General features: G+C 36.3%; 1 protein-coding gene across 2 annotated transcripts in view; it reads left to right on the top strand.

Annotated features, from left to right (window-relative positions):
• TfIIA-L (transcription factor IIA L) overlaps positions 1–24,866 on the top strand; it is a 54,942-nt gene that overhangs the window by 6,391 nt on the left and 23,685 nt on the right. For both annotated transcript variants that reach the window (XM_089086888.1, XM_089086887.1), the window contains exons 2-4: positions 9,602–9,800; positions 17,959–18,143; positions 24,005–24,146. In XM_089086888.1, the coding sequence (XP_088943014.1) occupies positions 9,602–9,800; positions 17,959–18,143; positions 24,005–24,146 (526 nt within the window). The remainder of the gene's footprint in view (positions 1–9,601; positions 9,801–17,958; positions 18,144–24,004; positions 24,147–24,866) is intronic.

Here is a 24,866-nt window from a genome sequence, read left to right as displayed (position 1 = left end):
GCTCGAGAGATTTGTAAATAGAGCTCTCATTCAGAACTTTGCAACTAACAACATACTAACTCCTTCTCAACATGGCTTCAGATCTGGTAGATCCATGGACACTAACCTAATACAGACATACAAGTATGTAACATCACTGCTGGATTGAGGATTTCCTGTTGATATGGTGCTCCTGGACCTCTCAAAAGCTTTTGACAGGGTATGTCATGAATTCCTGATTGCCAAACTGAAGGCAGCAGCTGTTGATGGTGTTACTGTGCAGTGGATACAGAGTTTCCTATCAGGTGTTCCTCATTTATCGTCATCCATAACTGTGTTAAGTGGCATCCCCCAGGGGACCATCCTTGGACCGAGTCTCTTCAATTTTTATATTAATGATGCACCAAACCTTCTCTCAAACCTCCTCACACTTTATGCTGATGACTCAAAACTTGTTGGCAAAGCTGCTATACCATCTGATCTCCAATCTATACAAACGGACCTTGATATTCTTGGAAGATGGGCTGATAAATGGCTCCTCTCCTTTAATGCTGAAAAATGTCATGTCATTCATTTTGGCAAACATAATCCACATCATCAGTACCATCTCCAAGGTAACCCCCTCTCTGCAGTTACTGAAGAAAGAGATCTTGGAGTCATTGTTGATCATCAGCTGAGTTTCAGTACCCATGCAAAATCTGTATCTTCTTCTGCCTTCCAATCCCTTGGACTTATTAAAAGAACTATATCTAGCCGGCATCCTAAAGTATTTATGAAGCTATACAAGGCACTGGTTTGTCCACGCCTTGAGATTGGAATGTCCCTGGTGTCCCCCTATTTTAAGAAGGACAGGGAAATACTAGAAAAAGTACAGAGAAGAGCAACTAAGATGGTTGATGCCCTCAAACAAGTGCCATACAAAGAGCATTAGCGTCATCTGAAGCTCTCTACTCTCACATACCAGAGGAAGCAAGGCGACATGATTCTAACCCACAAAGTCATTTCAAAAAATACTCTTCCTGGTCTCCTTGCTCCCCCAGAACACCTTGTGACAAGAGGACATTCAATGAAAATTTTCAAGAAGCACTCTTCTATCCAAGAGAGAAGCCATTTCTTCAGCCAACAAATAACCAACTTTTGGAATCAGCTCTCTAAAGACACAAATGGTGGGCAGCACTGGTTGTATCTTGAAGCTTTAGCTTTCCATTCTTTGTCAAGTCTCTTTTTGAAAACTTTGGCTGATGTTGAAGACATGGTCTCCTCACTTAAACAGTTCCAATAATTAGTGACCCTTGGCTATAACAGTCCTTGTCTGATTCTGTAGTTTAACACTAGGCTTCTGAAGCTTCTTAGAGTGACCTTGTGTTTGTCTTTCTCTGGGTAACTGAGTAAACAGCTGATTTTGGGGATGGTTGACATATTTATTTATGAGTAGCATGTCACTGTAATTGTGTTGGAAGGTTAAAGTTGGGAATTTTAGGGTAGATAGCCTTTCACTATATGGTTTGTCATCAAGTCTAGAGATGGACTTGGTGGCCCTCCTTTGCACATTGTCAATCATCTGTATCCCACTTCTGTAAAAAGGACCAGAAAGGCAGGTACCATAGTCAAGAACTGGTCTCACAATTGCCTTGTATAACTTCAAGAAAACTCCATGTGATTGGCTAGTAAATATTCTTTTAATAAGGCCAAGACTTGAATTTATCTGGAAACAGTTTGTCCAGAATGTTTGTGGAACTTAAGAAGGTTATCTATAGTGACTTCCAGATTTTTACCACTGGTGTAAATTGGAAGAGGAATGGGGGATGATGTCTGGTTATCATTCATAGTATACTGGTGCTGAGGATTATTGTGACCAAAATGAATGGTGACATACTTTGATATTAAAAGAGAGAAGCTACCTGTCTGCCCATGCCTATATGGGTACAAGGTCAGATTGTATTGATGATTTGTCTGGTACACCAAATAGTTTTGAATCATTAGCATAAAGAGTTAAGTGGCTGCTGACTTTGGGAATCATATCATTAATATATAAAAGAAAAAATGTGGGTCCAAGAACTGTTCCATAGGCAACACTACTTAGAACTTTACAGGACTGCAATTTGTTAATTTTGTCATCTGTTATGAAGAGTTATACAGTCTGAGATCTACCAGCCAGAAAGTCCATTAGCCAATGCACCAATTCTTGGATGATTCCTGCCGCTGTTAACTTAAAATGAAGCCAATCATGCAGGACCTTGTCAAATACTTTGATTAGGTTTAAAAGAATCAAATCAACAGGAGGGTCTTTTTCCAGAAACTGATTAACCTGTTCATAAGTATCTAGAAGGTTAGTTTCTACAGATTTTCCTGGGTGAAAGCCATGCTGCCTGCTGAAGATAATTTCATTACTAAGAAGGTGTTGAAGAAGTGCATCATTAACAATCCTCTCAAGGACTTTTGCAAGAGTAGATGTGAGGCTCATTGGTCTATAATTTTCTGCTTTGGATCTATCCTATATCACACCTATCTTCCAAAAGGGGGATAGATCATCTATCCCCCTTTTTGGAGATAGGTGTGACATAGGCTAGTTTCCATTGGGAGGCGACTTGCTTATGATCAAGGGAATGCTGAAAAGTATAGCCAGTGCAGGGACAATTTCACTTGCAGCTTCTTTTAGCAGATAGGGATGAGTGTTGTCAGGACCAGCAGTCTTGTTGATGCTGAACATTGTTTGAGTCAATTTTTTTTACCACAGATGCAGTAATGGTTATATAACTCATTTGCTTCTGCATATTGTGCTTTAGGTTGGGAATGGGAACATTATCAGGCTCATTAATGAAGACTGATGCAAATTGCTCATTCAGAAGATCAGCTGTAGTTTGGGTGCCAGTGACATTGTTTCCATCACTTGTTATTAAGTGTTTTATGGATCTCTAGTTGTGATATCTGCTAGATACAGATTTCCAGAATTTCATAGGGTTCAATTTACTTTGGTTGGCAAGTCTTGTCTCAAAGTTACAGTACAGTTGATTGGTCAGGTCTCTTAATTCATTTTGGGCTTTGACATATTTTTCATAATGACCTGACCTATCCTTTTTTCTCTAGTGGCATTTCTTTAAGTTTCTTAGCTGTCTTATGCTAGCTATCAAATATGGTAAGGTCTTAGGTATGGGATAAGATTTTCTATTTTCTTCTGTTGCCAAGTTTCCATGACTAAAGCCTGAAATTTCTTCCACTGCTCATTGATCCTGCCCTGGAGCCTCAACTCCCAGTTAATTTTACCCGATTCAACCTTAATTGCCTTGTAGTCTGTAAATATCTTTTTTTATGTCTGTGTCTTGCTTTGTGTCTATGAGTCACAAATTCAAAGGCAAGGTGGTTACTTTTACTGATAAGTGGAACATAGTTTATCCTTTGGATCAGTTCACTATTATTAACAAATAGGTGAAATAATGTTGGCTGCTGGTGGGGGCAAAAACTCATGGGTTGGCTTCATAGAAAGTAGAGAGATCATGAAATATAATCAATAAAGAGATTGATGGTGGTTGAAATACAAGTAACAAGATTATATGGCAACCCTTCCTTCCACAAGAGATTAGGGAAATTAAAGTTCCCTCCAACAAGTGCATACTTGATATTGTTGCATACTTGGTGCATACTTGATATCAATATAAGAGAGAGCTGAGGGGCTACAGTATACACATCTAATCCTGGTTGGACGTAGTCCATAATATCAAATCAAATGGTCTTGATGGATGGAAAGCTATATTCTATGTACAGTTCCTGTAGATTTCTTTGATTCAATAGTTTAATTTAGACCCAAGCACCTATAATAAATAAGCACAATAAGCACAAGCAGGCAATATAAGCAAAAACATACACAAGTAATACATAAGCAAGCACAAGCAAATATAATAGATAATGCTACATCTCCCTTCTTCACACTTAACAAGGTCTACATATCAAGCCGTGTTATTGGCCTAATCACTCTGCCACTGCGGGTCCGGGGCAAGTTCACTGATACAGGAGGGAGTGGTGTAACTTCCATATGGCGCGAGGAGGCAGGTCTGATGTTTGGTGATGAGTTTTGCGCCAGTGGCGCCTCTTCTTTGTGTGACTCCTGATCAATTTCGCGGGCTTCTTCTGTTGGATAAAAATCATTGTGCAGAATTGCTGCATGGGAGGTGTCCAGATAGGCTGTGTCATTGTTTTCGTTTCGAGTTGTTGGGGTGCCTGGTGATGTGGGGGTAGGGAAACGGCGTCGAGAGATATGGGTTCTGTTTCTTCGCAGCCTAGATCCATCAGCGGTTTCAACAATGTAGGATCTAGGATTTGCATGTCGCGAAATGATTTTGGCTTTTGTCCAAGAGCTATTTGCCATTTTCTGGATAAATACTTTGTCACCCGTCTGAAGTTCTGGGAGTTGCTTTGCTGATTTGTCATAGTAAGGTTTCTGCCTATTCTGTTCAACCAACCTGTGCTGGATGAAATCTATTGTTGGAACAATTCTGGGTTTTAGCTGTTGGTATGTTGATGGCAGGATTGACTGGAGTTGGCGACTCATTAGAAGCTGGGCTGGAGAAGCATAACTGTTAACTGAGCTGTTCCTATATTCCAAAAGAGCAATATGGGGGTTGGTTCCAGCTTCTTTTGCGTTAGTGAGCATTTTCTTGCAGATTTGAACCGACTTTTCTACAAGCCCATTGGATCTTGGGTCTATGGGGCTAGATGTTTTCAAGCTGATTCCCCAGGACTGAGCAAAATCTTTGAATTCCTGGGAGAACAGTTGTGGACCGTTGTCAGAGGATATGAGCTGGGGAATCCCAAAACGTGAAAAAAAGGTTTTCATTTTTTCTATAATGGTGGACAAAGTTTGGCTTGGCAATTTTGGCTTGGCTTGGCAAACTTCAAACATATTTCACAATTCTGGACAAACCTCTCTATATCAGCATTCATCTTTGGCCAGTATACGATCATTCTTGCGCGCATTTTAGTTTTGTCTATTCCCAGGTGAGCATGGTGGAGTTGGTGTAGAATGTTAGTTCTTAGCGTGTGAGGTATGATGATCCGCTGGCCTTTCAATAGCAGACCATCGTGGACGCTCAGTTTGTGCTGGATATTCCAGAAGGCCAAAACTTCCATTGGGCAAGACTGACGTTTCGATGGCCAACCATCACATACAAGGGATGCGAGTGTTGCTAGTTGGGCATCTTGGCGTGTCTCATGCTGGATTTCCTCAAGTTTAGAGTCGCTCACGGGTAAGGATTTCATCACTGTATGGACATAAACTTTGATGTCGTTCTGTAATTGAGTGTCAATGTCAGGTAAGTGAAGATGTGACAGTGCATCAGGTATTGGTATTTCTGCTCCAGGGCTGTATCAGACTTAAGTCGTAGGGCTGAATCTGTATCATTTGCTGGAGCCGGGCAGGTGCATCATGGAGTGGGCGTGACAGGATAGTCTCTAGTGGGCAATGGTCAGTTGTAACAAAGACTTTGCGACCATAGATATAGTGGTGGAACTGTTTGCATCCAAAAACGATGGCATGCAGCTCTTTCTCTATCTGTGAATAGTTCTGCTCTGTCTTGCTTAGTGCCCGAGAAGCAAAACCAAAGATTTTACCTTTCAAGGATAGTTCGGCTCCCAGCCCATGTTTTGATGCATCTACCTTAAGGTCCAGTGTTTTGCAATCAAGTTCAAAAAAAGATAAGCTGTCTAATATGGACCTTTTTATTTCTTCCATCGATGATTTGTGGACAGCTTCCCACTTGAATTCTGTGACTTTTGTCAGGTCTCTCAATGGCTTATTCTTTGAAGATAGATCAGGTATGTATTTTGATAGAAAATTCAACATTCCAAGTAACGTCTGAAGCTCGTCTTTTGACTTGGGATTCGGCATATCCCATATTGCTTTTATTTATTCAGGATCAGGCTTTATTCCTTCTTTGCTGATGATATGTCCCCAAAGTATTTGACCTGATCTTTTGCAAATTCGCATTTGTCTTTGTTGAATCGAATTCCTGTTTCTTTAGCTCTGATGAGAACTGCAGTAAGCCTTTCATCATGCTCTATATGGGATTTTCCGTATACTAAGGTGTCATCCACAAGTATTCTGATGCCTTTAAGACCTTCAAATGCTTCTTCCATTTTCCTCTGGAATTCATCTTGCACCAACACAAGGCCAAAAGGATATCTCTTCCACCTGTAACGTCCAAATATTGTGCTGAAGGTTGTTAGGTATGAAGATCGGGTAGAGAGTGGTAGTATCCAATAGCCTGAGCGAGCATCTAACTTGCTGAAAATAACTGCTCCATCTATCTCGGCAACAGCATCCTCGAAGGTTGGGATAGGGTAATATAATAATATTACCCTATAATAATATTATTATATAATAATAATATATAATAATATTATTGTATATTAAAATTATACAATAATATTTTTGTTGTAGTGGCAACAGCAACAACAGCAACCTTATAAGAAAATCGAAATATATTTTCTTGTGATTATTGTCTCTTCTAATCTGCAGTTGTACTAAACAAATTCTGCTCAAGTCATCCTCAGGGCTATACTGTGGTGTTTATCCTCCCCATAGTATAGTGCAGATGGTTTGATCATCTATTTTTCCCTTCTTGTTTTAGTTTTATTTTTGTGTTTAAGCTTTTTCCAATAGGCAATGATTAGAAGTCCTCAAAAAAAAAAGTCCCCCCAGATCCCAAATCAAATTCCAGTGAAAGTGTAATAGTGAAAGATACCCATCCTGGCTGGTCAAGCACCCTATCTCAAAGTTCTAATGATAGCTCCAATTCGGAGAATAGGACGATGATAAGTGTAGGGGCTAATGTAACCATAAACGATGATAATGGGTTTCAAGAGGTCCTCTCTAGAAGTTCTAAAAAAAGGAAAAAAATCTCCCCAATTAAAAGCAGTTCCCCTCTCCCTGCCCAAGATCCTCCCTCCAAAAACTTAGGAATTTACCTTAAAATTACTCCCACTACCCCCTTTGAAATAAAAATGATCACTGCAATAAGAGTTGCAATTTTTAAATTGCTAAAGTCAATGTTCTCTCTTAACATTAACAGTGATGGATCTCTGCTAATAGCTGTAGAAGATCAGAAATCAGCAGATACAATAATTAACCTTAAATCCCTTCTGAATACCCCAATTATTGCAGCTAATTGGAACCCAAAACAATCACCAACAAAAATAGTAGTGTATAATGTTCCCCCAGAGATATCTACTCAGGAGTTAAAAGAAGGCCTTTCAGATAGGGCTGGAAACATAATACCAGTTGAGGATGTTACCAAACTTGGAAAACCTAACTCCAATGGCCTAAAAACTAGTAGATCCTTCTTATTCACACTGAAGTATAAAATTGATATCCCAGACAAATTATTCCTATTTGGGCAAATCAAACCACACAAGGAATACAAACCTAAGCCTATTCAGTGTCAGAAGTGTTTCAAACTGGGACACACGACAAACAAATGCAATGAATTTCTCCAAGAGTGTAGTAATTGTAAATCCTTCCATCCTAAAGAGCTGACTACTTGCAACAACACTCAGCCTACATGCATCAATTGCAAAGGCCCACATGAATCTACAAATAAATCACTATGCCCTGCATACAAGAAAAGAGCTCTAATACTCCAAATATCAACAGAGAAGGCCATCCCATACCCCTTTGCAGCAATGGAAGCAAATGCTGCCCAACGATACCAAATAAAGCCTGTAATGAAACCAACCAAAACCCCCAAGTCCAGCGCCCCCAATGCCTCACGCACCCCAGAGAAAACACCAGCTTCTAAGCCCCCTAGCTCAAATCCCGATCCGACGGACTCACCAAGCCAACAAGCCTCCTTGTCCGATGAGATGAGGCCAGCCTGGCCCTCCCTCCCAAATTAATTTTGAATCATCTTCACAAAGGCTGATTGAATTTTGATATTAAGAGGTGCATCATTAATGAAGATATTGAATATAATTGGGTCTGGAACTGTGCCTTGAGGCACTCCATTTCTCACTTCAGCAGCATCCAAAAGAAATGTCTCCCTGTTTTCCCCAAACACTTTTATTACCTGTTTTCTATTGCTCAGAAAAATTCAGATCACTCAGTTAGTAGTTTATGTGTTAATTCCAATAGTTTCTAGCTTAATATGCAGTGTCCTGTGGTATGCCTTATTGAATGCTATTACAAAGTCCAGCAAAATCATGTATACTGGAAAACCCTTATCTGTAAGCTTGGTGACATATTCATATGCATCAATAAGGTTAGTCTCAACCAATCAAGTGAAATGGAAACCATGCTGGCATGGGGACACGAGCTTTTCTTGAGTCAGATGTTGAAGGTCTGGAGAGTTAATTGTGCTTTTAAGTATTATATCAACAGTAGAGGTGACACTGATTGGTTGGTAATTGACTGGTAATGACTTAGTTTATTAAAGGCAAAAGCGTATTTTTGGGCTCCTTTGGTAAATTTTTCAGGATAATGTTTTGTATTTTGTCAGAACTGGTTGCTCCAGGCCATAGCTTCTTTAAGATGGTTTCAAATTTCTTAGAAATGAAGTCTGTTTGGGGTTGATTCATTTTCTTTTTATTTGCTCCAATAGTTCCTTGATGGATAAAATAATTTTATTTTTCCATAGAACTATCTGGGAGGATCTTCTTTTTTTCCTCTGGTTCTGTAGATTCCCTACCATCTTTCTTGAAGACTGTACAAGTTGTAGGCTTTAAAAGTAAATAATCAGATTAACAGTGTATCTTGACTAATCAGGTCCCTGTGTCAGACCTGCAGTGTGTTGCTAAAGGAAGGTTTGATATATGGGTCCCATATTAACAAGGTAAGATCAAACCCATAGTGCCACCATATGACCTGTAGGCTTTTTTTCTTATCTTTAGATTTTGAAAGTTTTGCCACACATCTTTGATCTGTGCATTATTTTTATTGTTTTATCAATTGTCCATGCTTTTTCTTTCATGGAGGAATTCTCTCATTTGTACCAAGGGAAAGAACAGCCTTTGTGTGGATGCAGAGCTTATAGACTCCCTACTAATCGTATTTTTTTACTTAGCAGCATAACTGCTGCCCTTTTTAGTAAAGATTCAGTTTAGAGGCTTAAAGCTTTTTTGAAAAGCTGTTGAACTGGGTGAATAAAACTTCCAGGAATATACCTATAGACTAAATTATGGTTGATTATAGTCCCTCATGATAGGTTTAGTGCCGTCTCAGAAAGTAGTTGTGTTAACTGAATAGAACATTCAGGAATGCATCAGGAACCTAAATTATACCCCACAAAGATCCTTTGAAGCATCTAACTCCATCCCTTTTCCCCTATAATAGACACTAACCTTTGAGTTTTGAGTCATTTTCTTTTAAAAACTAAAGCAGTTTTAGATCTTCACAATTAGATGTACACCATAACTGAGACCCAAAAAAGTGTTTGAGCCACATATCTTTTCTAAATCCTGACTTGATTATTTAAATAAAAGAAAGGAAAACAAAATTAAAACTTTGGTTTAATCACCATGCTTTAATAGTTACTCACATGACCTTTATCTTAAACTTGATTTCTTGTACATGAAATTCACTAAGTAAAGATGTATTATTACTAATCTTGTTTACATATAATTTTCCCGTTTTTAGGCAAAATTTTATCGACAGATAATTGAAGATGTTACTGCTGGTGTGAAAGATGCGTTTCTTGATGAAGGATATGATGACACAGTTTTAGGAGAACTCAAACAGTTGTGGGAGCAGAAGCTCCAAGCTTCAAAAGTGCTGAGGCCGCAAACAGATACAGCTGATCATGCTTTACAACACAGGCTTAATGAAATGTCCAGAGGTATGTTTTACCTTTCATGGTGTCCAAAAAGGCCAAGTGCATTCAGGAAAAGCTTTCAGGAATTTTAAATTAAATCAAAACACATTGTGTGCATGCAGGTTGTCAAAATGGCCTATCTCAAGGATGACTTAGTGTATTAAAATGGAACTTTCAGGGAACAATGAGGGGGGGGGGTATCAATTGACCAAAATGCAGTATGTGCACACCACTACTACTACTATTACTACTGCTGCTACTACAGCTACTACTTCTATTGTGACTAGTGCTAAGGCTGAGAATATTAAGGGTGATGTTAGAGAGGGGTGGGGGGGGAGTTGAACTAAATCAAAACACTATGTGCATACAGGTTGTCAAAAGGGCATCTCAACAATATGTATGGAACAGCTTTGTGTAAGTTCAAACTTCTGGGGCATGATGAGTGGGATATTCAACTGAGAAAAAGGTAATAGGTGCATACTACCACTGCTACTACGTTTACTACTTTACTACCACTACTACTGCTATTACTACTAACACTACTGCTACTACTGCTCATACTATTACTGTTATGACTCCTACTACTGCTAAGGGTATGAAGGTGAAAGTTTCAGAAAATATTGAGGGGAGAGTTAAATTAATTCAAAATACACTATGTGCATGCAGGTTGTCAAAAGAGCATATTCCATGAATGGCTTAGGACATTAAATTGGAACTTTTAGGGGATGACGAACTGCCCAAAAGGCAATGTGTGCATGCTACTACAACTAACACTACTACTAATACTACTACAACCACTACATCTATGGTGACTACTACTAAGGCTAAGGGTATTAAGATGAAAATGTTAGGAAATGTTGAGGGAAACATTAAATTAAATTAAAACCAACCATTTCCATACAGGTTTTCAAAAGGACATATCAGCAGCGTCTTAGGAACATCTTAGAATATTAAGTCAAAATTTCCAGGGCATGATGAGAGGGATGCTCAACTTATCAAAAGATGATATATACGTGCTATTACTGCATGCAGGTTGTCAAAAGGGCGTGTCAGCTATATCTTAGGAACGGCTTGGAGCATGAAGTGTAAACTTACAGGTCTGGCTTCAGGGGATGTTGAACCAACCAAAAGGCAATATTTACATGCTTCTGCTGCTACTACTGCTACTTCTGTTACTACTGCTACTGATACTACTGCTAAAGCTAACGGCATTCAGTTGAAAATTTCAGGGAATAGTGAGAGGATGTTGAACTAAATAAAAAAAACAACATGTGCATGCAGGTTGTCAAAGGACATACTGAATTAGCAATTTCCCAGGAACAGTTTAGGGTATTAAATTGAAACTTTTAGTATTTGTTGAGGGAGAAGTAGAAAGAAAAACCATAATACTAATGCTACTACTTCTACAAATATTGCTACTACTGAAGTTAAGAGCTTTAAGATGAAACTGTCAGGTAATGTTTAGGGGGATGTCGAACTAGATCAAAACACATTATGAGGATAAAGATTGTCTAAAGATTGTATCAACAATATCTCAGCAATTGCTTAGAGTATTAAGTTGTAACTTTCATGGTATTTTAACGGGGATTTCAAACTTATGAAAAGGCACTATGTGCGCACAACTACTACTACAATCACTGTTGCTACTGAGGCTAATGTTATCAAAGTGGAACTTTCTGAGAAAGCTTAGGGGGAGTTTCAACTAAATCAAAGCACTATGTGCATGCAGGTTGTCAAAGAATATATGAGTAATGTCTTAGGAACAGCTTAGAGTATTAAGTTGAAACTTGCAGGGCATATTAGGGGGGGGGGGGGGGTGGGTGTTGAACTAAATTAAAAACACTAAGTGCATCCAGGTTGCCAAAGGGGTATATCAGCCATTTCTCAGGAAGAGCTTAGAGTATTAAGTTGAAACTTTCAGGGTGTGTTCTGAGGGATTTTTAAGTAATCAAGAAGCACTGTGCATACTGCTGCTGCTTCCACTTCTACTACTACTACTGCTTCCACTTCTACTAGTACTACTACTACTGCTACTGGAGCTAAGGACATGAAGTTGAAATTACCACGGAATTTTTAACTAAAGCGAAACACGCTATGTGCATGTAGGTTCATGGAAGGGCATACAAAAAAAAACTTCAAGAATTGGTCTATTGTATTAAGTTAAAACTTTTGGAGTATGTTAAGAGGGATGTTGAAATAACCAAAAGGCACTATATGCATACTACTATTACTAGTACTACTACGGCTACTATTGCTACCAGTACGACTGCTACTAATAGTGCTACTGAAGCTAAGGATATTCCAGTGAGACTTTCAGGAATGTTGAGGTGGAGGTTGAAATCGAGACTCATTATGTTGATGTAGGTCATTAGAAGGGCATAACTGCTATGTCTCAGAAATAGCTTAGAGTCTTAAGTTGAACTTTCAGTGCGTTTTGAGGGTATATTGAACCAACCAATAGGTACCATATGCATATGGTACCAGGGGTCACCATATGCATATGGGACGGGGTCAGTGGTGTGACTATATGCTCAGCCAGAGTCAACCCAGTTCTGAATGGGTACCTGGAGAAATCTGGGGAAGGTAAGCAGGAAGGGTGTGTGAAAGCATAGGATGGTTGGTCCCCAGTCCCCCATTACACTTCCTGGCTGAAGGCCCATGAAATGGTGATCAGCACTGCCGGTTTGGACCTTAAGGGTCTATTGCCGTATTACTTACCATATGCATACTGCTTCTACTGCTACTACTATATCTACTACTAAGACTAAGGGAGTTAAAGATAAATTTTCAGGAAATATTCATGGGGAGGTTCAATTAAATTGAAACATGCTATGTGTGTGCAGTCTGTCAAAAGGGCATATAAGCAATATCTCAGAAACGCTTTAAGCATTAAGTTGAAAATATTAGGGCATGAGGAGGGGATGTTGAACTAGACCAAAAAGACGCAATCCAGAGAATGGTGAGGGTGGTGTTGAACTGAATCAAAACACACTATATACGTGCAGGTAATCAAAAGGAAATACCAGCAATATCTAAGGAATTGCTTTGAGTATTAAGGCAAAGCTTTCAGGACAACATAAGGGGTGTGTTAAACTGAATCAAAACACACTATGTACGTGTGGGCCATCAGAGGGGTGTATTAGCAATATCCCAGCAATGTCTTAGGGTATTTAGCTGAAACGTCCAGGGCTACTAATAGTATAACCACTTTTGCTACTGCTTCGACTGCTACTACTGCTACTGCTACTACTACTACCACTACTACTATTGTTGTTACTTTTGAATTAAATCAAAACGGTGTAAGTGCATCCAGGTTATCAGGATATCTAGGCAGGATATCTTAGGGCTGGAACAGGGTGTAAAGTAGGAAACTTCAGAGAAAGTTTATGTTGCTTTAAAACCAAATCAACAGGCACTGTGCATGCTGGTTGTCAATAAGACTTCTCAAAAATATATCAAGATCTAAGCTTTCAGGGGCACGGCTTTTAATACTTCTGCTCATGCTATTGAAATAAATCAAAAGGGTGTAAGTACATTCAGGTTGTCAAAATAGTATAGATACAATGTCTTAGGAACGGAATAGAATATCAAGTTTTATTTTTCAAGGAAAGTTGAGGAGGTGTAGAACTTAATTAAAAGATAGTATGTGTATCCAAATTGTCAAAAGAGCATATGTTATTAAAATTGGTTCAACAATTTTGTTCAACTTGTAAATAGTAAGCCAAAATCTGAATTCTTATAGAGAAAAATCAAAAAGATTAAAGTATTCTTTTCTTAACCAGTAAAAAAGACTATTTTAATTAAAAACGAGCAGAAAGTAATTTTATAAACTTTTCCACTAGAGAAGTTTTTCAAATGAAAGATCTTAAGCCTAACTGGCCAGCCATGACAAAAAACCAACAGAGAGAAAAATCTCAATAAAAAAAAAAAAAAAACAACAAACGAGACTGTTGGTTTCTGTGATTTAAAAAAGTGTGAGCACATTTTAAAGAGTAAATTAGAAAAACACTTTGATTTAATAGAAGATGTTACCTTAGCCAGTTTGGATATCCAAGTCATTATGAAACTAGTTATCCTGGAAAATGTATTCTGTTTTTATTTTGGTCTTAGAGGAGAGTCTTATAGGCAGGTTTTTGAGTTACCTACGGGGGCTTCTCTTGCTCCTTTATTGGCAAATCTTTTCGTAGTCTGCGTTTGGAAACAAACATGGGCTGGACTCCTTAGACCTATTTTGTAAACATTTAAATAGTTTTGATAATAATATTAAATTTACAGTTGAGCTTGAAGAAAATAACAAATTGCCTTTTCTGGACAAGGCCGTACCCAGAGGGGGGGTTAGGGGTGTTTGAACCCCCGCCCCCCCCAAATGTTTTGTCTGACTCGTAAAAGCATAACAAAAACGGATATAAACAAATTTCATATGAGTTTTTTTGTGTAACCTCCCCTCCCCCCGAAAAAAATATCTTTGAGTAAACCCCTTCCGAAAAAATATCCTGGGTACGGCCTTGTTTCTGGATACTTTATTATTTAAAACGGATCTCCACTTACTTTTCTCGATTTATAGAAAACCGACGCACAATGATAGGTATTTGAATTTCCATTCATACCTCCCTGTGTCGGTCAAACAAGGGGTTGTAATATCACTAGTTAACAGAACCTTCAGAATTTATTCCCAGGAATTTCTGGATTTGGAATTGTTATATTTGAGGGATATTTTGTTTTGAAATAATTACCCAATTAAGTTTATTGATAAAATAATTGAAAATAGACGTGTTAAACATTGGGGTATTGGGGTTTCTCAGTCTTCAGATTTAAACGTATCTAAAAGTTTCATTTCATTGCCATATGTACCTGGTTTGAGTGAGAAGCTTTCACGGATTTTGCGTAGATTTGACATTGATACGTGTTTTCAATCGATGAAACCAATGGGTAATTTCTTAAATTTTGGGAACTCATCAGCCCGGAAATAAAATAAGCGGGGTTTATAAAATCCTATGTTCTTGTGGGAAGTTCTATATTGGTAAAAATCGACAATAATTTCTGGAAAAATTGATTGAGCATCGAAATTCAATAGAAAAATCCCTACAATTAACCAAGTCTCTGGAAACCTTTGTTACAGCTTTAGCAGAGCTTATTTGGTTTCAACCTGATCCTTTTGTAAAATTTTATGAGGCCTTAGCTATTCCAAATGGTAGGGATAACACCCAATGGGCGAGAAAATCCATAGAAATTAAAAAAAATGTGTTTTAACTTTTCATTAAATAGGGATATGAGAAATTTAAATATTGACTGAATTTATGATAGTCTTTTCAAAAATGAATGAACAATCAATATGGAAATTAAGATATTTAATAACCACTAGGGTAATATATTACTTATTAGACAAAAACAAGTTGATCCACTAATACCCAACAAGAAATTTATTTCATAACAGAATAATTAACGTAATCTCTTTTTTTATTTTTATCTCAGTTGCTTTGGTGTCCTCACTAAAGTAACTCTAATAGCTGATTTTCCCTACGTGGATCAGTTTGCGCCAATTGTATTTTTTGGTGGTGGTTTTATTTGTTTTTAGTTTAGTTTTTTTATCTTGTGCTGAAGACGCATTGTTTTATACAGGCGAAATATCCGTGTTGTTTTACATTTTTCGTCTTTTCTTTCCACTGGCCGCAGTCTCCTTTTTTTCATTGAGATTTTTCTCTCTGTTGGTCTTAAGTTTTTCAAAGAAACATGGAGAGCTCAATTAAACCAAAGATGAGCAGAAATAAAGTCAAATAATTTTTCAAGTGCAAAAATGCCATAAATCACCATTGATAAATAAATAAAACCCAAAACGAACAGAGGTTGCAATAAATAACCGAGTCAAACTTAAAACAAACCGAAAATGTGAGGATTAGGTTTGACTTCCTCATGCTATCTAAAGACCAAAACACAATCTGCACTTGACTGGAAACAAAATATATTTTAAATATTTATTCTGTTTTTAACTTCAATAAATCCAAAATTATGAAGACTTTCAGGAAGGAATATCAGTATAGACATTAAACTGTCAATCCACATTCATTTGTTTTTTTCAGTAATCTTGGTATTATGGTGATCTTTTTCTTTTTTGTTTGATGTTATGAGGAATAAAAACACAGCTCGAAATAAGGATTATTTTCATTAAAATGCAAATATACTTGAAATAGGATGGAGAGGAGGAGGAATGCTCACAAACAGGGATGCCACTTCTTGAGATATTCATCAAGATTTTGAGATTCCATGCCTGAGCTTGGGATCTTCAAAAAATTACTGATATATTAAACAATACCCTTAAAAAGTTTGCAAGTGTATGGGATATTTATTATTATTTAAAATCTTTTGATATCTTCGAAACTTTGAAGTTTTTCACAAGCGGATCTTGGGATATTGTTAAACTCTCAATGACAGTCCTGATACACAAGCCACCTTAAGACTGCTCTGAGTTAGTTTGTTGTTATAGTAAGTGTAGTATTCACTTCATAAGTTTTATATCTTTTACAAAAAAATATATAGATATAATTCTTCTAATGGAGGGTGGAGTGCAGCATAGTCCCGCTTAAGATAGGTAGGAAAAATCTGATTGGCAGAAAAATGATTGCTAAAATTTTTTTTTTTTTTTGATCCCCCTCCCCTGTTCAGGAAAACCTCTTTGACAAACCTCTCTTCTCCCTAAAGATTTGACATATGAACATCTGTGTTTGAAAAGAAATCACGAAAATGGAAAGCAAGTTGCCGTAGGATCTGATTCAAATTTTTTGAAATAGTTTTTTTTTCTGCTGTGCTCCTATCACTATTTAATAGTAACACTTGTATGACGTAATTTTTGAACACCTGGTTTATATTAATGTTCCGATGGAATTAAAAACTGAGTTGAAAAAAAGGTCAGTCGTTTCCAACACACTTATTACACTTTGGAAATAAAAGCTATTAAAAGATCAGCAATGGTAGTTTCAGCTGTTATAAGCCATAAAATATAATATTAAATGATTCTAAAAGTATCTAATACGAAACGGTATACAAAAGTCCTCAAAAATCACGCAAAAGTACTTTAGAAACGAACAATTTGTTGTCAGCATCTTGGAACCGTACACCATATAATATGACCCCATTGACCTGGTCCTTTGGAATTGGAACATTTCTTATGGAGCACAGGGGGGGGGCTATTCAAACCGAAAAAGGGGCGTATTTTTATGCTGCCAATTTTTCCACAGGATTCTTTTGACTAATCTTGGGTGACGGAATCCCTGTGAGTCATAGATTGGTTAATCAAAGCTACTCTTTATTTTATTTTCAGATCTGAATGATATTTCTCTGATTTCGGAAACAACCCCACGGAGACTGGGGCGTCAAATCGAGGTTTTTAATCGTGATTTAGACCCTTCCCGCTCCAGTCGTGATATCTTCAAGAATGAAGATATGTCAACTATCTTCATTGGATAGATACAGTGTTTTTTTATTTGACGGAAGGTTGATGGGAACAATTATTTGGGCACAAGTATGATTTATAGGGTACATTTCCTGTAATTTATTTATAGTTTAATAGGATTAGGGTGTGTGTTTGTTTATGATTTGTATAGTGTTATATTTTTTTTTATTAACCATGACCTGTATAGGCTTTTAGTTTTAATATATACCCTGTCATATGAGTGGGTTCAGAAGGTGTTTTCCAATTGGTAGTATTTTTTTTCAAAAAATTGTTTGTTTTTTTTAGGAAAAAATATACAAATTTGTATCCATTTCATGTATTTCCTCAAACATTTTTCTGAAACAGTCCTCAGGTATTTCTCAGGCAAGTCCCTCATGTCGTCTTCCCTCATGGGTGAGTTAGCCTTGAATATAATTTACAGTTTTTCTTTTAAGTTCACATGCAATAACACCTCCTTGCCAAATATTGGAAGAAAAATAAGGAAATTATAGCCTAGACAGTCATAGTAGAATTACAAGCTCTGATTTTAGTCCAAGTAGTCTAGTCTCTGTGTAGAATATGAAACATTGTAATGTCCAAAATAGTTTTTTCAACCTTATCAATAAGTGTTCTTTTATATTTGTTTAACTTTTGGAAAACAAATGCGATCTTGTTAATAACAGAGCTAGGTGTATGGATCCTTTTAGGTCACATAGAATGTAAAAATAAGAAATGTATGCATAATTTTTGTTCTAGGTGGTGGAGGCCTTGGAGGTCAACCTGGGACGTCCAATCAAGTACTAAGAAACGTCCCATCGAATATTCCAACTGCTGGCAGTGTAAGCATGGTCCCTGTAAAAATTTCGGTTCCCGGGCCCCCTGGAACTGTACAAGGTCCAGCAAAAGTCATAACGGTTCAAGTACCTGCTACATTTTTCCAGGTACTATTTACTGTCTTTCCAGGGCATTGTTAAATTGCATTAACTTGTTAAATACAGTACCAGGAGTAATTTAATAGGTGGTATCTGTTAGATAGGGAATATCATTTGTGTGGTTGAGGTTTGTAATTAATCAAAGAATTTCTACCAAGATCCTCAACCTTTACCTGTGGGTCTTAAACAATGTTCCCATTAAATTGAAAAGAGTAAGTGGCAGAACTTCTGATGATCTTAACGTCCTGTTAACCATCCTCTACAAACATTTTGACAACTTGCTTTGGGGAAATTTCATATCTCAGTCGAGATTGTCAAATTGTGTAGTTTGCTCTTTCTGCTTGGGTACATTTTTAGTTGTCTTTTTGGAAGATCAGTATCACCAAACGTATAGTGGTAATTAAAACTAGAAAACATCAGAAACACCTCAACATTTGGCAATTTTTGTTTAGTTCAGAGCAAGCTTTTAGTATGTCTAAACTTGACGATATTTTTAAGTAATATATTTTAGGAGAACCAAAGGAAACACACACAAAAAAATGGTCAAAACTCCACACAAGTTGTAATGGATGATAGGCTATTACTAGTCTTTGGTTAGAAAATTTCTCAAAAAAGAAAAAAAATCAATGTGAAACAGATTTCTAAGGTACTTTTTTCAGATACCAATAAAAAAACTTTCCGAAATAAAATTTTAAAAGAAAAGTGAAGAGACATATTAAAACATAAGACGAGGAAAAATAAAGCCCATAATAATTCAAACTTAAAACGACTAGAAGTTGTTATTAAAGAATAAATGAGGTGTAAAATGAACAGAAATTAAAAGCCTTCTACATTCTATTGCGTCATTTGCGTTTTATTGAAAAGTATTTGTATTTTAACAGTGCGCTTTAATTTTTCAGAACATCAACGAAAAATAAAAAACAAAGTCACTATAATAATCAATATGACTGGAAAGAAATATTGAAAGCAAGCTGAATGTTTAATATACAATGATATCAATTCCCGGAAATCTCAGAAATCCAAGATTCAAGATTTTATTTTTCAATTTTATTATTGTAATAAATATTTATAATATACTATTTGGTTTTCAGAACAGCTCAAATGCCGCAATGGACTTTGTAAGTCTATGGTTAGGGGTGTAGCCAAGCTCCTGTTTGTAGCAATTTCAGCTCTTTTAAAGTTTGACTTGAGTCTTCATTTTAATTTGTACTCGCTTTAGGATTTATCAGTTCATCTTTATTAGTATCTGTTATCTTTATGTTTGTCGTGATTGCTATTTTTTAATTTCTGTTCTTTTATATATATATATATATATATATATATATATATATATATATATATATAATATATATATATATATATATATATATATATATATATATATATATATATATATATATATATATATATATAATATGAGAATTACATTTGATTATATTCAATATAAGTTTTACATAAATCTCGTTCAATTTGAAATTAAGGCTTAGGATGGTTCTTGAAGTAAGTTTTTGATTCAACAGCAATTTCTGGATAATCAAACAGTTCGTGGTAACGAACAGTAAGTAAGGAGCGACCTGGCTCAATAGTAACCGAAACTCTAAAAAAAGGAATTTTGATACCAATAGATACATCAAAAGAATCAGACTTTTATGGTGATTTCAAATATGTAAGTTTTGTCAAGTTTAGTTTTATCTATCAAGTTACGCGCCTGAGAAAATTTGCCTTATTTTCGAAAAAAGGGGGAAATACCCCCTTAAAGTTATAGAACCTTAATGAAAATCACACCATCAGATTCAGCATATCAGAGAACCCTACTGCTGAGGTTTCAAGTTCCTATCTGCAAAAATGTGGAATTTTGTATTTTTTGCCAGAAGAAAGATCACGGATGCGTGTTTTTTTTTTTTTTTTTTTTTTTTTTTTTTTTTTTTTTTTTTTTTTTTAGGGGTGATTGTATCGACACGGTAGTCCTAGAATTTCGTGGGAGGGCTCATTCGAACGGAAATTAACAGTTCTAGATGCCCTTTTTAAGTGACCAAAAAAATGGAGGGCAACTAGGACCCCTCCCACGCTAATTTTTTTCCACCCAAAGTCACCTGATCAAAATTTTGAGATAGCCATTTTGTTCAGCATGGTCAAAAAATAAAGTAACTATGTCTTTGAGGATGACTTAATCCCCCACAGTCCCTGGGGGATGGGCTGCAAGTTATGAGCTTTGCCCAATGTTTACATACACTATTGGTTATTGGGAAGTATATAGACGTTTTCAGGGGGGATTTTTTCTGGTAGTGGGGGGGGGCGGATTGGTGGTTACGTTGGATGATCTTTCCAGGGGGGAAGGGACATTACTATGACGGGGGCGCCGTATTTCCCAGAATTATTGTAAAAAAATGATCAGAAATTAAATAAAAAAAAACAAGTTTTCAACCGAAAAACTTTCAACATCAAAACTTAAACCGAACAGAAAATGTTACTTATATGATTGGGTTTGCCCCCGAGTTAATACCTTGCTCTTTATGCTATATTTTTTTTTTGTAATTTCATAAGAGCTATTTATTCTAATTAACGGTCTTTGTGATTAAGGGGTCATTCTTAGAGAATTGGAAAAAATTCAAACTTTAGCGTGAAGATTTTCTAGGGGGGCAAATCCCCCTAATATACGTAATAAAAATATACGAATATAGAAGTTCGTTACGTAAGCGAATTCGTAAGTTACGTATATTTATAAGTAATAAAAACGCTCGTAAGTAAATTAAACAACTTCCGAGAAAGCAATTTAGCCAAAAAAGGTATCATTAATAGGCAAATTTTGTTTTAATTATTCATGTACGGTGAGCTAAAATCAAAACCTACATTAATTTAAAAACGTTCGGAAATTAAATAAAAAAAAATGTGTTTTCAACTTAAAGTAAGAAGTGACATTAAAACTTAAAACGAACAGAAATTATTCCGTATATGAAAGGGGCTGTCCCCTCCTCAACGCTTCGCTCTTGCCGCTAAAGTTTGACGCTTTCTCACAACTTTATTTTTTAAAACAATAAAAACCTTTAGCGTAAAGAGCGAGGTGTTGAAGAGGGGACAGTCCCTTTCATATACGGAATAATTTCTGTTTGTTTTAAGTTTTAATGTCGCTCTTTAGTTTCAGTTAAAAAACTTGTTTTTTTACTTAATATAATAGAAAGAAGTCTCCTGAGAGAACATTCAAAAGATTGCCCAGGAATGAAAATTGTAATAAGGAAATAAATGTATATCAAAGGTATCACTCAGCTCTGTTTATTTCTGACTCTTTAATTTTTTTTTTTTGTGACTTTAACGTGTGTTTGCCTGATGCGACTTGAAAAGATGTCATTATAACATCTGGATAGACAGTATGTCTTTTAATTGAGATTAACGTCCCTTTCAACATTCGCAGGAAATTTCAAGTTAATACTCTTATCGTTCCTGAGAAAATACAGGTGGACCATTTCGACAACCTGAATATACATAGTGTCTTTTGATTTAGTTCAATGTTCCCCTAAACATTTTCTGAAAGTTTTGATTTAATACCCTTAGCTGCTACTTAGTAGGTTCATCTTAATAGTCTTAGTTGTCTTTGAAATATTGCCGATATGCCTGTTTGGTAACCTGGATGCACATAATGTCTTTTGGTTTAGTTCAACACCCCCTTACCATTCCCTAAAATTTGTTACTCAGCCTTAGTCATTCCTTAATTATTGCCGAAATGCCTTTTTGGCAACCTGGAGGCACTTTAACTCTTTTAATTTAGTTCAATAGTAGTAGTTGAAGTGGTGGAGGTAGTGGTAGTAGTAGAAGTAGCAAACCGGGATGCACATAATGTCTTTTGATTTAGCTCAACATCCCCCTTAACATCGGAAGTTTTACCCTAAACCCCTAGCCTTTCTAGAGACTCAAACATGCCCACATTTCTCAATATCGAATCTGATGTGCAAAGCATGGGGGTTTGCACATCTTACACTTGCATAACTTATATCTCTTGCCCTTGGGGCTTTGGGGGTCATGGCATCCCCTAGGTTACAGCTATTTGTCGTTTAGCCTATTTTGAAAAAAAATGACTTTAAAAATTGTGATCAGATGTCATTGGGGGGTTGGGGGTAGTTAAAAAGGGTATGAGAAGGGGTTGGTCCCCACGGTCACTTTTGACTGGGTGGGGGGGCAGTTAAAAAGGGTGTGAGAAGGGGCTGGTCCCCTCGCTCACTTTTGACTCTTAACGGGCACTAGAATTTTCAATCAATTGAGTTCCTTTCGAAGTTTTTTACGACTGACATTGTATATGAAGTAGTTCTATAAAAAAAAAAAAAAAAAAAAAAACTCATTGAAGGCTTATGGCTCTTTACTGCAGGCAAAGGCAGAGCATTGTCTCTGATTGTCTTGCTATTTCAACCTTTGGTTCCTTATAAGGTTCGACTGTAGTGATTGAGAGCTTGAGATTATCACCCATTAAAAAATATATTTTCTTTGGTATTTCAGACATTTGTCTGCAAAAAAAGACGTGGAAAGTAGAGGCGAATTTGTACAGAATATGTTTGTGCCAGTACAGTTACGGTGACTCATAGAGTATTATGGTACACTTTTTTCTGATCAATTTGAGGCTTTAATCCAGCCTCCCAAGCTAAGCATGTTCGATTGATTTGTCTAACTAGTTTTTGAGTTGAACAATAATCCTTACTGTAGTTGAAAATTATATATTTATTTATTTTTAGTGATTTGTGATAGTGATTGACACGATCAATAAATAAATGAAACCCGAAACGACTAAAAATTAAAATAAATAGTCAAGTCCAACTTAAAACGAATAGTAATTACCATAAACAGCAGTAGTAATTTGATTTACCCTCCCTTTTGCGACATATGGCGGAATTTAATTAAATTCTTTGATTCATTACGAGGTCATTGATGAAAAGTCAATAGTGTCAGCTAACCTCTTTGCTGTCACCATTTCCAGCAGTTAATTAATTTATATTGCCAATAACAGCGTGGAATTTTTTTTAGCTTTTCAAGGTGTATTGCTGAAAAGCAATTTAAAGTAATCTTTGAAGCTCAAAAACCATTTCACGAGCTTTTAACGTCGGCTGACCGTCATAAAGACAAAGGGTCTATTAGCAAGTTCTCCCAGGGGACTAGCAATCATTGAGATCAGTCAAGAATTTATGGTTTGACTTTGAAATTTGACTGAAAAGACCGTAAAATTTTACATCCTTTTATTGGCTAGCTTGTCGATTAAAGCGGATGATACCACAGGGAACTCCCCAAGTGCCCAAATGATAAATCCTTTGAGATGATTTTTAGCGTTTTTCCTGCAGGTATGTCACAATGTTTTTAAGGACTGAATTTAAAAAATATTTTTCTGCTCCGTTTAATCGAAAAAATAAAATTCACATTATCTGATGATGTAAGTTTCATTAAAACAGTATTTCGTGCGTTCAGCACAACGTGAGAAGTTATATGTTTTTTCTAAGATTCCAGGGAAAGTAGGTGTTGGCTTTTTATTTCTGTAATTTATTCAGATCTCTTACCCTATCTCTACAAGTTATGGCAAGACCCCCCAATCAATTCTAATTAGTTTGGCCACTAGATAGGACTAGATAGTTCGCAATAGTATAAACCACAGTTCTTTATTGACATTAATTAAAAAATATTTTCCGCAAAATAGGTTTTTCGAAGAAAGGCAAAGAGCTACATTAAACCAAAAAAAAGCAGAAATAAAGCAAAAAATGCAAAACTTGCTATGCGCACAAAATTGGGTTAAAAATAAAATAAAAATATGGCTAAATTGATGATAAGGGTGAAAACGCAAAATAATGTACCTTTGCTGACTCTTATTTTGTGCTATTCATGTATTCATTTTTCCGTAGGTTGCTCAAGATGCAGGGGCACAACTCCAAGCCATCTTGGGTTCGCCGAGAGTAACACAAACTTTAAGCTTGCCAGTTGAAACAGCAACACGAGTTCTTCAGGAATATATGAACGATGCCATAATCACATACATGACTTCCCGTATGTATCTCATGTTCTTTTCATTGTTGTTAATATAAAACGCTGAACAAGCTTTGAGATGTATTGGGAAGGGAGGGGAACATTTTTTAAAGCTGCTAAAGCATATTAGAAATCTTGAAAGTTTCCTTAAAAGTCCTAGAAATCATTTTGAAATCATGTGAATCATTGGATAGCACAGGAGCAGCGCCTACAGCAACACCCCCCCCCCTGCAGCAACATACGTCTCTTATAGCTAAATGCAAGGAGTTTTTGAACTGCAGGCTAGTATCTAAATCTAAGGAACTATTGTCCACATACAGGCAGAGTTTATGAATGATGTATATGCCGTATGGCTATTATACATTTATCTTTAGTAAAGGGAGAAACTGAATTCTATTTTTGTGAAACTATTTTCTATGGTTAGATAAATTGTCTAAGTTGTTAAATTTAAACACTCAAAAATTTCAAGATAGATTAAGAGTTCACTAAACATGTTTCACAAGTTCTTATAACTTAGTGCAAAATGTAAATGATTTTTCAGGTTTTAATCCCTGCAAATGCTTCGATTGTTCATTTTATATTTTTATTATTTTATTACTATTGTATAGTTTCTAGCATTTTCAAATGTATGAATTAGTATATTTACTAATGATTCTATATACATATTTTACCGTCTTAGTGAATGTCACCATTTTTGTTCAATTCAACATTTTTTTTCTTAACTGGATACAAATCAAGGCT

The sequence above is a fragment of the Artemia sp. Qi Xiang Cuo genome, chromosome 3, assembly GCF_049724085.1.
Source record: "Artemia sp. Qi Xiang Cuo chromosome 3, ASM4972408v1, whole genome shotgun sequence".
Classification (NCBI taxonomy): Eukaryota; Metazoa; Arthropoda; class Branchiopoda; order Anostraca; family Artemiidae; genus Artemia; species Artemia sp. Qi Xiang Cuo.
Note: the sequence above shows the minus strand (reverse complement) of the source record. Positions and strands in the feature narration are given on the sequence as shown.